A 14,991-nucleotide genomic window follows, 5' to 3' on the forward strand; every position below is an offset into this window, starting at 1 on the left:
TGGATTAGAACTGGCTAACGCGATGAACTGGGAGGAGTTCAAAAATATGATGCGAGAGGAGTATTGTCCGAGAGAAGAGATTTCAAAGTTGGAGTCGGAGTTTTGGTCACTGAAGATGGTGGGCTCGGAAATCGAAGCCTACACTACCCGTTCTCACGAGTTAGCTGTGATGTGTCCGCGGATGGTGGATCCGCCGAGTAAGAGGATTGAAATGTATCTTGATGGGTTAGCACCGCAAATTCAGGGCATGGTGACGTCTTCCAGACCAGCCACGATTCAACAAGCGATCCGTTTAGCTCACAAACTGACGGATCAAGCAGTGACCCAAGGTGCGCTACCACCTAGGGGTTCAACCGCTAAAGCCCGTGACAACCCGAGTAATGACAACAACAGCAACAGCAACCCGAGCAACGGAAAGAGAAAGTTTGACAACACCAGATCCTCATCTTCGAACCTCCCACAGCAACAACACTACCGTAAGCCCGAATTCACTCGGAGCTTTAACAATCAGAGTCATAACAACAATAACAACGGTAGTGGGCAGGGTTCGAGCGGATATGCTGGGAAATATCCGAAGTGCAATAGGTGCAACTATCATCATGTTGGCCCGTGTGACCGTGTCAAGTGTCAGAGATGCGGAAAGATGGGTCACCAGGCGAAGGAATGTAGAGGAGACCTTGCGGCAAAGGGTGCTCCTAAACCACCTATGACGACGAAGGGATGTTTCGAATGTGGGCAGGAAGGTCATTTCAGGAAAGATTGTCCCAACTGAAACAGAACGACAACAATGGAGGTAATGGAAATGGCAGTAATGGTGGAAGCAATGGCAAAGGGAGAGCTTTTGTAATTGGGTCGGGTCAAGCCCGCAATGATCCGTACGTAGTGACTGGTAAGTTCCCTGTGAACGATTGTTTTGCTTCCGTATTGTTTGACACTGGAGCTGATAGGAGTTTTGTGTCGAAAGCCTTTAGCCAACTCTTAGACTTAACTCCAACTCCGTTAGATGCTAAGTTTCCTGTTGAATTAGCTGACGGTAAGACTATAGTAACGACTCATGTACTTGCGGGATGTAAGTTAAAACTGTCAGGTCATGTCTTTGATATCGACCTTATTCCTTTTACGCTTAGTAGTTTCGATGTCGTTGTCGGCATGGACTGGTTGTCCGAGAACCGAGCGGAGATTATATGCCACGATAAGATAGTGCACATTACCACCCCTTCCGGCGAGATCATTTCGGTCCGAGGTGAGAGAAGCGGCATGACCACCAGCGTCATTACCCTCATGAAGGCGCAGAAGTACCTACGAAAGGGTCATCCGGCAATTTTGGCGCAGATTGTTGAGAAACCCGCGGAGGAGAAGCGAATTGAAGATATACCGATTGTGCGAGATTTTCCGGAAGTTTTCCCAGAGGATTTTCCTGGACTCCCTCCTATACGACAAGTCGAATTCCAAATCGAGTTGACACCCGGTGCAGCACCCATAGCACGAGCCCCGTATCGGCTCGCACCGGCGGAGCTTCATGAGTTGTCCAGTCAGTTGCAAGATTTGTTGGATAAGGGTTTTATCCGACCTAGCTCATCGCCATGGGGAGCCCCTGTCTTGTTTGTCCGAAAGAAGGACGGGACTTTCCGCATGTGAATCGACTACCGGGAGTTGAACAAGGTGACGGTCAAGAACCGTTATCCTTTACCCCGAATTGATGATTTGTTTGACCAGCTTCAAGGATCAAGTTACTACTCGAAGATCGATCTGCGATCTGGTTACCACCAAGAGTGCGCGAAGAAGATATTTCAAAGACTGCTTTCAGAACACGGTATGGTCACTACGAGTTTTCGGTTATGCCTTTTGGCCTAACCAACGCACCAGCTGTATTTATGGATCTCATGAATCGAGTATGCAAGGCGTACCTCGACAAGTTTGTGATTGTTTTCATTGATGATATTCTCGTCTACTCCAAGAACGAAGCTGACCATGAAGAGCACCTAAGGGTAATTCTGGAATTGTTGAAGAGGGAACAACTGTATGCTAAACTCTCGAAATGTGAATTTTGGCTTCGCGAGGTTCACTTTTTAGGGCATGTGATCAACGAGAATGGTATCCATGTCGATCCCGGTAAGGTAGAGGCCATCAAAAACTGGGAAGCACCTAAGACTCCGACTGAGGTGCGGCAATTCCTAGGACTGGCCGGCTACTACCGACGTTTCATCGAGGGATTTTCAAAGATTGCTCAACCCCTCACCGCTTTGACTCACAAAGGCACTAAGTACAATTGGGGTGACACGCAAGAATCCGCTTTTCAACTGTTGAAAACCAAACTCTGTAGCGCCCCTATTATAGCCCTCCCCGAGGGAACGGAAAATTTTGAGGTACACTGTGACGCATCGATACAAGGTTTCGGTTGTGTGCTGATGCAACTTGAGAAGGTTATAGCTTATGCCTCTCGACAACTACGGGTTCACGAGAAGAACTACACGACCCATGATTTGGAACTTGGAGCTGTGGTGTTCGCCCTTAAGATATGGAGGCATTACTTGTACGGTACCAAGTTTACCATTTACACCGACCACAAGAGTCTCCGACATATCTACGATCAGAAGGAGCTGAACATGCGACAGCGTCGTTGGGTCGAGCTGCTCAAAGATTATGATTGTGCCATCAAGTACCACCCTGGCAAGGCCAATGTAGTGGCCGATGCCCTCAGCAGAAAAGAAACAGATAAACCCAGACGAGTGCGAGCATTGCAACTCACGATTCATGCAAGCTTACCCGATCAGATTCGCGATGCGCAACTTGAAGCTTTGAAAGATGACAATCTTCCATCGGAACTCATGCGGGGCATGAATAAGCAACTTGAAACCAAATCGGACGGGGTCCGATATTTTGAGAACCGGATTTGGGTTCCACGATACGGAGAGTTGAGAACTCTAGTGATGGACGAAGCACATAAGTCCCGATATTCTATCCACCCTGGCTAAGATAAAATGTATCATGATTTAAAGGCACTTTACTGGTGGCCGAACATGAAAGCCGACATTGCCACCTACGTGAGCAAATGCTTGACTTGTGCCAGAGTCAAGATAGAATACCAGAAACCATCTGGTCTACTGCAACAACCGGAACTCCCAATGTGGAAATGGGAACACATCTCAATGGATTTTATTACGGGTTTACCTAAGACACCGACGGGATGCGATACCATCTGGGTGATCGTTGACCGGTTGACTAAATCGGCACATTTCCTAGCAATTAAAGAAACGGACAAAATGGAAAGACTGACTCGTGTTTACATGAAGGAAGTAGTGTCTAGACACGGAGTGCCTGTCTCAATCATTTCTGATCGAGATTCTCGTTTCACTTCGCACTTTTGGAAGTCGCTGCAAAGCGCACTAGGCACCCGTCTCGATATGAGCACAGCATACCATCCTCAGACGGATGGGCAAAGTGAGCGAACTATTCAGACCCTGGAGGATATGTTGCGTGCCTGCGTATTGGATTTCGGAAAAAGTTGGGAACCTCACTTACCTTTGGTAGAATTTTCGTATAATAACAGCTACCTCGCAAGTATTAAAGCGACGCCGTTTGAAGCGCTGTACGGACGGAAGTGTCGATCACCACTCTGCTGGGCAGAGGTGGGTAACAGCCAAATCACTGGTCCGGAACTGGTACTCGAAACTTCGGAAAAGATTGTTCAAATCCGAAATCGCATGGCAGCAGCACGAGATCGCCAAAAGAGTTACGCCGACAAGCGCCGAAAGCCTCTCGAATTTCAAGTGAATGACCAAGTGTTACTTAAAGTCTCACCTTGGAAAGGTGTGGTTCGCTTTAGTAAGCGAAACAAACTCAACCCACGATATGTTGGTCCTTACCGGATAACTGAGCGCATTGGTCCGGTGGCGTACCGACTGGACCTACCAACGGAACTCAGTGGCGTACACAATGTATTCCACGTTTCCAATTTGAAGAAATGCTTATCCGATGAAACCCAAGTAGTCCCTTTGGAGGAACTGCAAGTTGATGAACAGTTACGTTTCATTGAAGAACCAGTCGAGGTTTTGGATTGGGAAACCAAAACGCTCAAAGACAGCAAAATTCCAATCGTTATGGTTCGTTGGAACTCGAGACGTGGACTGGAGTTCACGTGGGAACGCGAGGATCAAATGATGAAAAAGTATCCTCACCTTTTTGAAGGGCTGACCAAACACAGAAAACCGCGAAACCCGGCAAACCGTCAGAAATCACCGGAGGTATGAATTAAATTTCGGGACGAAATTTCTTTCTACTAGGGGATGATATGACAAACTGAAAATTTTTCTTACTTTTTCAGACACTCATCACGACTTGACTTAAATTTTCGGGACGAAAATTCTTTAACATGGGAATGATGTGACAATCGTCAATTTCAGGTTAACTCCGTTAACTCAACTCCGTCAATTCAAACTTAAGATCACTAAATCTATAACGCACACTTCATTACATTTAAACTAGGGTTTAAATGACGCTTAACACTTACTACATGTGTAGTCTTTCGGGAATTGCACCGAAACGTAAACGAGTTGACGCAAACGATTGATAAATAAACGAAAAACGTCAAAACAGTAATTATGTGATAATTATGTGTTAGACTTATGTGTTAGGTGATAACATGGTTATCAACGTTAAGTAAAGATGAAAACAAGTTAGTTAGGCTAGAAAAGTAATACTTAAAAGTGGAGGGACTTGAGTGTAACTTGTGTGTTTATAAATAGATCCTTAACAATTAACTCTAACTATTATTATTCTTCTCCCAAGTTTCCGATCGCAAACCCCACCCCCTTGTCCCTTGGCTGCCGTCCATCAATACACACACATACAACATCAATTCAAGCCCTTGATTGAAGAACTAGGTGCTAGGAAGGTATATTTGAGTTTCCTATACATTCTTGTTGCTTGATTTTGATGTTTGTTGGGTTAACCACAAACCCTAAGCTGCCAATTTTGTGAGTGTATATAGCTAATATGATTGTGGTTGATTGAATGATGAATTGATAACTAGATTGAATCTTGTTGCATGTTGATTGTTGTGTCTTTGATTTGAGTTCAAACACAAACCCTAATCAAGTATGTAATATGTAATTGATGTGCATGGATGGTGTTTATGGAGTTTATAGGATCATATGAATGCATGATAGTTCATAGGTTGTGAATATATTTAGTTTGGATGCAAACAGTTTCTGGACAGAATGTGTATTTGATGTTTAAGTGACTGTAACGAAGTGTAAACATGAAAATTGGTTGAGTTTATTGGTACTACAGTAAACTAGGTTGAGTCTAGTTTCTATAGAATATAAATTTGTAATTTTTGGACAAGTAAAGGTTAACTTTTATGATTTTACAAAAACGTTGTGCAAAGCTGAGCTGTTAGACCTGCTGTTAGGTTATGTTGTAAATATAATATCTCATGAACTACGAGACCAATTGGGTTGGTTCTACTTCTGGAAGTTGACTCATTGAGTTAGGAACCTAACCCAAGTGGTCTTGCATTTATTGGATTTTTCGTTTAAAGGGAATTGCAAATAACATTCTGTTGCGCATGAATTTGACCGTTATGAGTTTGATGTAATGATTTGAGGATTGTGAGAAAACTGTGAGGAATAAAAATGTAATAAAATATGTTCTGGAAACCTAAGACATATGTGCTTCTGTGATGATTTTTGGTAAATTAATTGAGATGCTATGATCGGTGAAATAGTACAATCTTTCTAGTAGGATTTCTGTCTAGGTGAAACTAGCTGCTGAGTTGTGTAAAAATGCATGAAACATGATACTTGTTATATAATTGTTATGTTTTGACCAAAATACCCTTGCGGGGAATAATTTCTAATTGATTGCCATGATTTGACCAAATTGCCCCCATGGGGAATAATGGCTAGTTAATTGTTATTTGTTGACCAAAATGCCCTTACGGGGAATAATTGCTGGTAACGTACGTTATGAATACATGACACGTATATGATTGCTTACACATGTAATGTGTCACAAAAACACTTGTTTAAGTCACCCACGATTCACAAACGAAACACGAAACATGTTATGTGCATAGGTATTATGTGCCGGGTCTAGAGACTCGATAATATTCCGACACTTAGAAAAATCTCTTTGTTGTTTTAGAACGTTGGAGAGAGTTTTTCGGTGACGCGCATCTTGGTGTTTTATTTTGGGAAATTCTTCGCAAACAGTGAGTTTCACTTTCCCCTCTTTAAACTGTTTTCAAACGTTTTTCACTTGGGGGAGATAACATACTCCACAACGCACTTAAGATTTTGTTATAAATTATATATCACTTGTAAAGGCTAAGTGGCAAACGAAATATTTGAAGTCCTACACATCGAACCGGTTAATATTTAGAATAGCGAGTCACTGTTGAGTAGTACTACTGGGTTTGACAAACCCCACCCAACGCTAAACTCGACTGGAGGTCGAGCGGGTGTAATTTTGGCTAACACGTACCATGGTCTGGAGGACCTGGTGACAAGGCACTTATTAAACGAGTCAGCTTCGGTGTCGAACACTTAGTAATACTTGTTGTATAGACTAGCTACCTATCGATATATAATTGGACATAACACTATCTGGTAACGCAAAACGCTGTAACGCAAAACGCTGTAACGCAAAACGCTTAACGCAAAACGCTGTAACGCTGAACGCAAACGCTAAACGATTTATTTTTATATAACTTGTGAACTCACCAACCTTGTGTTGACACTTTTAGTATGTTATTCTCAGGTAGCCGAGGCGGGGCGCGCGGTTTAGGAACATGCATTGATTGAAAACGCTTTTGTCCTGCAAACTTATTTTTAACGGTTATCTTTGGTTTTAAGTCGTCCTGCGTGACGCAACTTTTGATTAAAGGTTTTTACGATTCCGCATTTAATTACTCGTAAACGTTTTCATGGTTTTGAAACTTTATTTTATGGTTTGATTATAACTGATGATTCCGATCCTGCCAGTTCACACCCTCTGACGGTAAAACTCCGTTAGTGGATTTTGAGGGTGTGACAGAGTCACCTATGACTCATAAACATGCGTTCGAATTTGGACAGAACCTTGAGAGACATGTTGGGTCAAAATGGTAACGATCGTTTGTTGTCCATGTTTTATAACGACTTTTGATATTCCTAACGATCTTCTTATTAAGGATACCAGTGATCCTATTTCACAATTAATTAACTTTGTATATCATTGTATCCTCAGAGACGATGAAAATCTAGATTTCTTTAGTGAAGGAGCCTTACTCACCAACAAATGGGTCATTGAGGAAGTTAATGATTGTTTGTTATCCATGTTTCCAGGAGAAGAGAAAGAATACCTTAGCTCTGATAGTATATGTCGAGATGAAAATGTTCGTGACACGCTTCAAGAAAATACGTACTCTCTGGAATGTGAAATCACAAGTTGGAGTACTCTCTAAAAGTTGGAGTACCGATCATGCTACTTAGAAATGTTTACCAAAATAAATGGTTTATGTAATGGAACAAGACTACAGGTAAAAAGACTTTATAATCGTGTTATTGAAGTTGTCATATCTGGAACCAATATTGGTGACCGCACTTATATTTCAAGAACAAATCTTATACCAACAGATAAAAAAATTTCATTCAGATTTCAAAGGAGACAGTTCCGGTTGCTATTTGTTTTGCAATGACAATCAATAAAAGCCAAAGCCAATCACTTTCTAGGGTTGGCTTATTTCTTAGACAACCAGTTTTCGCCCATGGCCAGTTATATGTTGCGCTGTCTAGAGTTAAAACAAGAGGACTCAAAGTACTCATTTTTTATGAATATGGTCAAGTTTAAAAAAAAGACTACCAACGTTGTATATAAAGAGATTTTTAGAGAATTTTGTCATGTAATTCTATTTGTCTTCATTGTATTTTATTAGATGTTTTAAGTGCATATTTAGATTCATTGACTTTTTTATAATATAATTTATTACACGGGTACCTAACCTAGTTTATAATATATAATAATAACAATAATAAAAAATAAAATAAAATAAAATTCCGATACCAAACGCCAACGCCAATTTCATGTGTTTTCAACATGGATGGGCTTTGTTGCACCAGGCCTGCTAGGCCCAATCAAACTCCACATAGCTGCGTACTCACTACGAACCAATAATATTTAGACACGTAGGCGTACTCGCGCAGAGGGCGCATGTCCTGAGAGGTAGGTGGTAGAGTGTGCAAGTAAATGGTGACCCGCTGCTGTATCTATATAATGTTATAGTTATAATATATATATAATCGCCGTACCCTATCTCCTCCCCGAACCATATACTCCTTACTCACAGCAGCCAGGGGTGTTCTGAGGTAAGATCATCGATTCATTTCTTGATTGGTGTTTGTGTATTCATCCCATTCCATCGAATTTGATTTTCACTTGATGTTCATGCAATCGATTTGACCTGGATCTCTGATGAATTTTTTTTTTAATCAGCTTGATGTTCATGCTTTTTAGTTTTAATAATAATCATCGAATATGACGGATCTGATGTCTCAGCTGTGTTTGAACTTTGACTGATTTCACATTTTCGTCCATAGATGAATGCATGCACCACTTTCCGATCGAAATCACTTACTCCAAGTTTGTCACTTAGATCTGGATAAAATCGGTTATAACTGAAACTGTCAAGATAAAGCTTATTAGTTGAATTGCCCAAGCATATAAGTTAGAAAGAAAACGTGCCTTTTGATATACGAATAAGGATCAAATATATGAGGATGACTACGTTATGTCTCTACTCTAAAAACAGGCTAATGAACAGGGGGATTTGCTCATATATTATATTTTTATACAGTTTATTGATAACATTTGCTTATTTAATGCATCAATGGTATAGATCACATACAAAAATGGTGAAGGCAGTTGCAGTTCTTAGCAGCAGTGTGGGTGTTAGTGGCACCATTTTCTTCACTCAAGAAGCAGAAGGTAGGTATTTTGAACTTTTGATGAACGCATTAGTTCTCTGTTTTTCTTATTTTATTGATGTTGCAGGTGCTCCTACAACTGTTACTGGTGACCTTTCTGGCCTTAAGCCTGGACTTCATGGGTTCCATGTTCATGCACTTGGTGACACAACCAATGGATGCATGTCAACTGGTACGTGTGTGTGTGTGTGTGTGTGTGTCACAAAAATCTTTAAAAGTGAAATGGTGTGTGCATAATGTTGATTTGTAAATATAAAACATTTAAACCTTTATTGTTTGACGGTAGGTCCTCACTACAATCCTCATGGAAAGGAGCATGGTGCCCCTGAAGACGAGACTCGCCATGCTGGTGATCTTGGCAATGTCACAGTTGGCGAAGATGGTATACTTCATATTTCAAGATCAGTTTGTTTGTTATGTTTTCATTCAAGTTTTTACATGCTCAAGATAATTTTGTATGTCCTTCACAGAACATGGTATAATATCATATTTACCCAACATAAAAGTCATGATATTAAATATAAGCATTTTTAATTTGATCATTTATATCATATCCTTCTTTTGAAACTTGCAATAGGATCAGTGTTTGGAGTGTAAGGAAAAACGAGAAGGATATAATGGTCATATTATAAATTATGTTTAAATCAAATGTTTATGGCGTAAATACAGATTTTTAAGTATTTGAAATGGGTATATGTGATATCAATTGTTTTGATTGGATAAATATGATATTTAGCAAGAATTCATGGGGATAATGAAAATACCCCCTTTTGCTTGACCTTTACGGGGTCCATTTGCTTTATTTCATTTTCAAAATCAGGAGGCAAGTTATGGCTCTATTTTTTTAAATCTCTCTTTATTCCCAGTTTAGTCAGGGACCTTGTAGATATAAAAATACTTGGTCATACACTTTTAAGCTTTCAAAAACTATGAATTGAAAATGAGAATGTTGTGAGTTCTGCAACATGCGTTTTTAGAAAATCTAATACTAACTTGTCTTGCAATTCTCATCAACTCAGGTACTGCAAAGTTCACCATTGTTGATAAGCAGGTTGGTTCCTTTCATGTTTTCTTGTAAGTAACATTTAATACATGTTTAAGCGTGCAAAATTAACACGTATGTGCTAATGTAGATTCCATTGATTGGAGCTCAATCCATCATTGGAAGAGCCGTTGTTGTCCATGCTGACCCTGATGATCTTGGAAAGGGTAACTTCAGGCTTTTTAGTGTTCAATGTTTTAGTTTTTAAATGTGACGTTTTGTCATATTTATTATTTTTCAGGAGGGCATGAGCTTAGCAAAAGCACTGGAAATGCTGGCGGAAGAGTTGCATGCGGAATCATTGGATTGTAGGGTTGATCTTGATCATGTCAAAGTGAAGGTGTGGTTTATGTCCGTCAATAAAAGTACTCTATGCTACTTGATAATATTTTGAGTGTGTATATTCAGACTAAGCTATGCTTGGCTATTGATATGAACACTTATTTTTGGACAAGTGGTTTGCATGTTTGTTTGAATTTAGGCTTTTATTAGGTATTCACCAAAGTGGCTGGCATACATACATACTAATCTTCATATCTCATTACGGTATGTGAACAGATATGCACATTCACGTGTATGCACACGTGTGTATACATCTTGCTTTTAAAATGTTCACATCAGTAGTGCATAATGTGCACGATGCGTCGTGGTGCTATGATGCTAGGATGATATGCTCAAAAGTGCATGATGCGCGATGTGATTTGATAGACGCATTTTCTAGTCAAAGTGAGTCTTGTGCAGGTTACCTGTAGCTGATGCATAGATTGCTATAGTGACTTATTTTGGTTACACATAATAGATTATATAGTGACTTGCTGTAAATCTTACATTTTACTACATGAAAGTAAAAAAAGGTAAAATTATTACCAATAATTTTTTTTAGCATGTTTAATCACAAGAGCATTGCGTGCGTGACGCTTGTCCGTCAGACATTGCATGTCATTTTTTAGATCAAAACGCGTTAGTGTGCATCGCTTATTTAAATACAAGGAAAATTGGATTTCAATAATCCCACCTATTAAGCATTGGCCACCAATAATCCATACTAAATGTAACCGGTGACAATCCTAACTTTCAATGTTGGAGTGTGGCTCAATCGTGGCTGGAAAAACGAGGGGCAGTGGTGACTATCTTTTGGGTGACTATCTTTGGACGCGGAAGTCATGGAAAACGCTTTGACAGAGTATCAACATAAGGTCGGGGGGGGCCTTCAACTACTTTGGCATTTGGAAAGACCACTTGAGGTGTCACCCAAAATGGGGCATGGTGTTGGATGCCGAAGCTGAAGGTGGTCCGCGTAAAAAAAGTCTAAAACATCGTCTTCGGTTGATCCAGACACGCCCCGTTCCGACGCTCGAAACTCAGATATGTGGTCTGGTGTTTGGGATTTGAATTGGAGATGAACAGGGGCGACATTCGGATTTGTGTCGACGGTTGAAGGTGGCCGAAAAACCCTTACTCCGGTTGATGAGGAAGAAGGGTGGATGTTGTGGTTTTAGTTTTTTTATTTTATTTTAATTAGCTCTATTTTTATTTACAAGCATCAGTATTTTGGCTATTTCACAACTTATAAGAAAATAACTAACGGAGTTAGTGAATTTTTAGTGGGATTGTTATTGGTAACAACATTGAAAGTTGGGATTGTCACCGGTCACATTATTAATAGGGATTATTAGTGACCAATACTTAATAGTTAAGATTATTGAAATACAGTTTTCCTAAATACAAAGGTATAGCTTATAAGCAAATATGCGTGCAGATGCTCACATAAGCCAAGTGAACAAAATTTGCTTAAAAAATGTTGTTAATTGATTTTGTGAACTTGGATCAAAATAAATCATAAAGCTTTAGAGAATTTAAAATAGATTCTAGATGTTGATCACTTAGACCACCCGTAGTGATGCGTTGTGTGTGTTTTGGAGGATAATGCGGGGGTACACCGTCCCCCCCTGCGTTTTGTAATTATTTTTTTGGCTACGTTATAAGCAAAACGCGATTAATGGCACGCAAATAAAAAAAAAAGAGCCATTGGGGACCTTGGAGCCGTTGGGTTTTTTTTTTAAAAAAAAAATTATATTAATTATATTTTTACTATATAAACAAACCAAACTCATTTTTTAACACATTCCTTCCACTTCTATACCAATTATAACGTTTACACAAATATTTATGCCATCATGTTTCCGAATAACAACCAAAATATTCTCGGTTTAGGCAACCAAAATCCACAACCGAACCAATCTACCGCCCCGACGCCAACCGTATCCGTCCCACATATGTATGACCCGCAAATGGCCGCGTATATTGCATATTTACAAAACTCTATGCCAAATGTGGTGCCCGGTTTCCAAAACCGACGACAAACATTTTTGCCGTATCGGGTTCCTAACCCGTACCGGAGACCCAACCCGAGGTCGAGTTCGTGCCGGAGACACAACCCGTCCCAGAGACCGTTGGCGGTTCGAGCCAACGCGGACGTCCGAGAAAACACGGAAAGAAGTCCGCCGGCGAACCTCGGGTTAAAAGACGGTGATACCGTGGAGTATCGATGAGTGCGTACTATTTGCTCGTGTTTGGTGCGCGATATCGGAAGATGCCAAATGCGGTAGGTTTTTAAAATACATATATATTTTTTTAAATTTCTTATAACAAACATTAAACTTGTAATGTTTTTATTTTTTTAGCGAACTATAAAAAAATGGGGGTATTTTGGCACAAAATTATAGAGTTGTTCCACGAGCTTGGCGGGACTCACTTCGAGAAAAAGATTCGTTACTGTCGAAATGGGGCGACATAAACACCAAATGCTTGGCTTTCCATACGGTTTACTCTCGGATGCATCGACATAGGAGTAGCGGTGTCTCGGACGCGGAAGTCATGGAAAACGCGTTGACAGAGTATCAACATAAGGTCGGGGGGCCTTCAACTACTTTGGCATTTGGAAAGACCACTTGAGGTGTCACCCAAAATGGGGCATGGTGTTGGATGCCGAAGCTGAAGGTGGTCCGCGTAAAAAAAAGTCTAAAACATCGTCTTCGGTTGATCCAGACACGCCCCGTTCCGACGCTCGAAACTTCAACTTAAGCGATAATGACCCCGTGAATACTACCGAGCTGCCTCGGCAGGGGGGTAGAAGAAGCAAGGCCAAGGGAAGGGGGAAAGGGGTCGCTTCGTCGTCGGCAACGGGTTCGAATCCCGAATTGGAAAGTCAATTCAAAGAAATGAACTCTCGACTCCAAGTTTTACACGACCTTGGAAACCAACGACTTCAAGTAAATTTGGACGCCGTCGACCTACTTAAAAGGAATGAAATAGACGAAGACATCGAGGTTTTATCAAATGAGCTATCCGAAGATGACCCGATAGTCCAATCTTTAAAAGCCAATCGACGAGCGAAAATTTTAGAAAAATATAAATAAGATTTAGTTTTATTAGTTATTTATGTATTTTTTATTTATTTTTTATTTGTAAGTTTAATGTATTTTTTAATTTTATGTTAATTTATTTAAATGATTTAGTACTTAAAAAACAAATAAAAGTATAATGACTGGGAGCCACGTGGCGCATAATGCCTAGGGGTGAAGAGTTATGACTACAGCCTGTTTTTGTAAAAAAACCATAACTCTGACTGGGCGCCACATGGCGCATAATGCCTGGCAGTGAAGCTTTATGACTACACATGATCTTAGATTATAAAAACAAGAAGTTTTCCTAAAACTAAATATGGGAGCATTTGCTGCTAATGAAATAAATGTTGACCACCTTAAATAGTTTTTCTCTTCTAGGCATGAAATAGTTTCTATGGTTGTGATACATTTTACACCCTCGGTTTCATTAAAGGTGTCAAGGTTTAAAACACATAAAGTTTAAGAATGATTGAATGATTAATTTTTTGCTTAGACCATTCATAATGAGGTTGAGCTGCATCATTATGGGGCAAAAATGCAGGGGGCACCCCCTGGTTTTGGCTTGGCTTTTTGGGTGGGCGTTTTCCAAAAAAACACTTCATGGCACAAACTTTTAAATAAATTGACTTTTTTTAATGGTCATATTACCGTTTAAAAAAACATTTTTTTTCTATATAATCATCTTCATCCCCAATAAAACTCATCAAATTTATAAACCTTTATTTTTTGAACTCTATATTCCTCACACCAAATTCCCTATAAAACCTAATCTATGGATTCTCCCACTTCTATATACAACCACTATTTTGGGCCCGACCGGCAAGCCGAAGACGACGCGGAGAAAGAAGCGGTTACGAGTGCGATTGTGCTCGCGACAACTTATATGAATTCTATTAGCTCTCTTCCACCCCCGGTTTCGAAAAGAACATATATCGAGAGAGTCCGTATTTGCGCCAACGATCGGTTGATAACGACTCGTCGAGATACAAGAGCCCGAAGACTTTTAGGCGTCGTTTTCAGAGTTCTAAAAATTTATTTATCCGCATTACCAAAGATTTGGATTTTGAGCTTGATTACTTTAAGCAAAAAACCGGACGGTCGAGGGACGCTAGGATTCACAGCTATTCAGAAGGTTACGCCAGCCATACGCGTGCTCGCCAACGGAAACACGTCCGACATCAATGACGAGTATCTAAAGATTGCCGATAAAACAACTCAGAACATCTTGGAGTATTTTTGTTACGGTACATTTTTATTTTCTTAAATAATTATATCACTTGTTTACTTTAATTAATTATTATATAAATTGTATAAAATATAGAAATATTAAAACTATATGGACCACATTATCTAAGAGAGCCCAACTGGAACAATCTACAACGTCTTTACGAGGCACATGCAGGGGTGCATGGTTTACCTGGCATGATCGGGAGTGTAGTTTGTATGCATTGGGAATTGGCTAATTGTCCAACTGTATGGCGATGTCAATATACACGAGGTGACCAAAAGGGACCAACGGTCAGCCTTCAAGTGCTTCATTCGACCTTTGGATTTGGTCGGCGTTCTTTGGTGTTCC

At 40.2% G+C, this 14,991-nt stretch overlaps 1 protein-coding gene across 1 annotated transcript; it reads left to right on the plus strand.

Moving 5' to 3' along the window:
• The first annotated feature begins 8,284 nt into the window (after positions 1–8,284).
• Positions 8,285–10,503, plus strand: LOC143543683 (superoxide dismutase [Cu-Zn]-like). The gene is made up of 7 exons (XM_077035950.1): positions 8,285–8,348; positions 8,879–8,967; positions 9,034–9,138; positions 9,253–9,348; positions 9,986–10,017; positions 10,100–10,175; positions 10,250–10,503. The coding sequence occupies exons 2-7, from the start codon at positions 8,892–8,894 to the stop codon at positions 10,318–10,320; spliced, it is 456 nt and encodes a 151-aa protein (XP_076892065.1). The 5' UTR covers positions 8,285–8,348; positions 8,879–8,891; the 3' UTR covers positions 10,321–10,503.
• The last annotated feature ends 4,488 nt before the right edge of the window (positions 10,504–14,991 follow it).

Source organism: Bidens hawaiensis, unplaced genomic scaffold (assembly GCF_021521415.1).
Source record: "Bidens hawaiensis isolate Kalapana, Puna unplaced genomic scaffold, B.hawaiensis_p1.1 tig00013250_1, whole genome shotgun sequence".
Lineage (NCBI taxonomy): Eukaryota > Viridiplantae > Streptophyta > Magnoliopsida > Asterales > Asteraceae > Bidens > Bidens hawaiensis.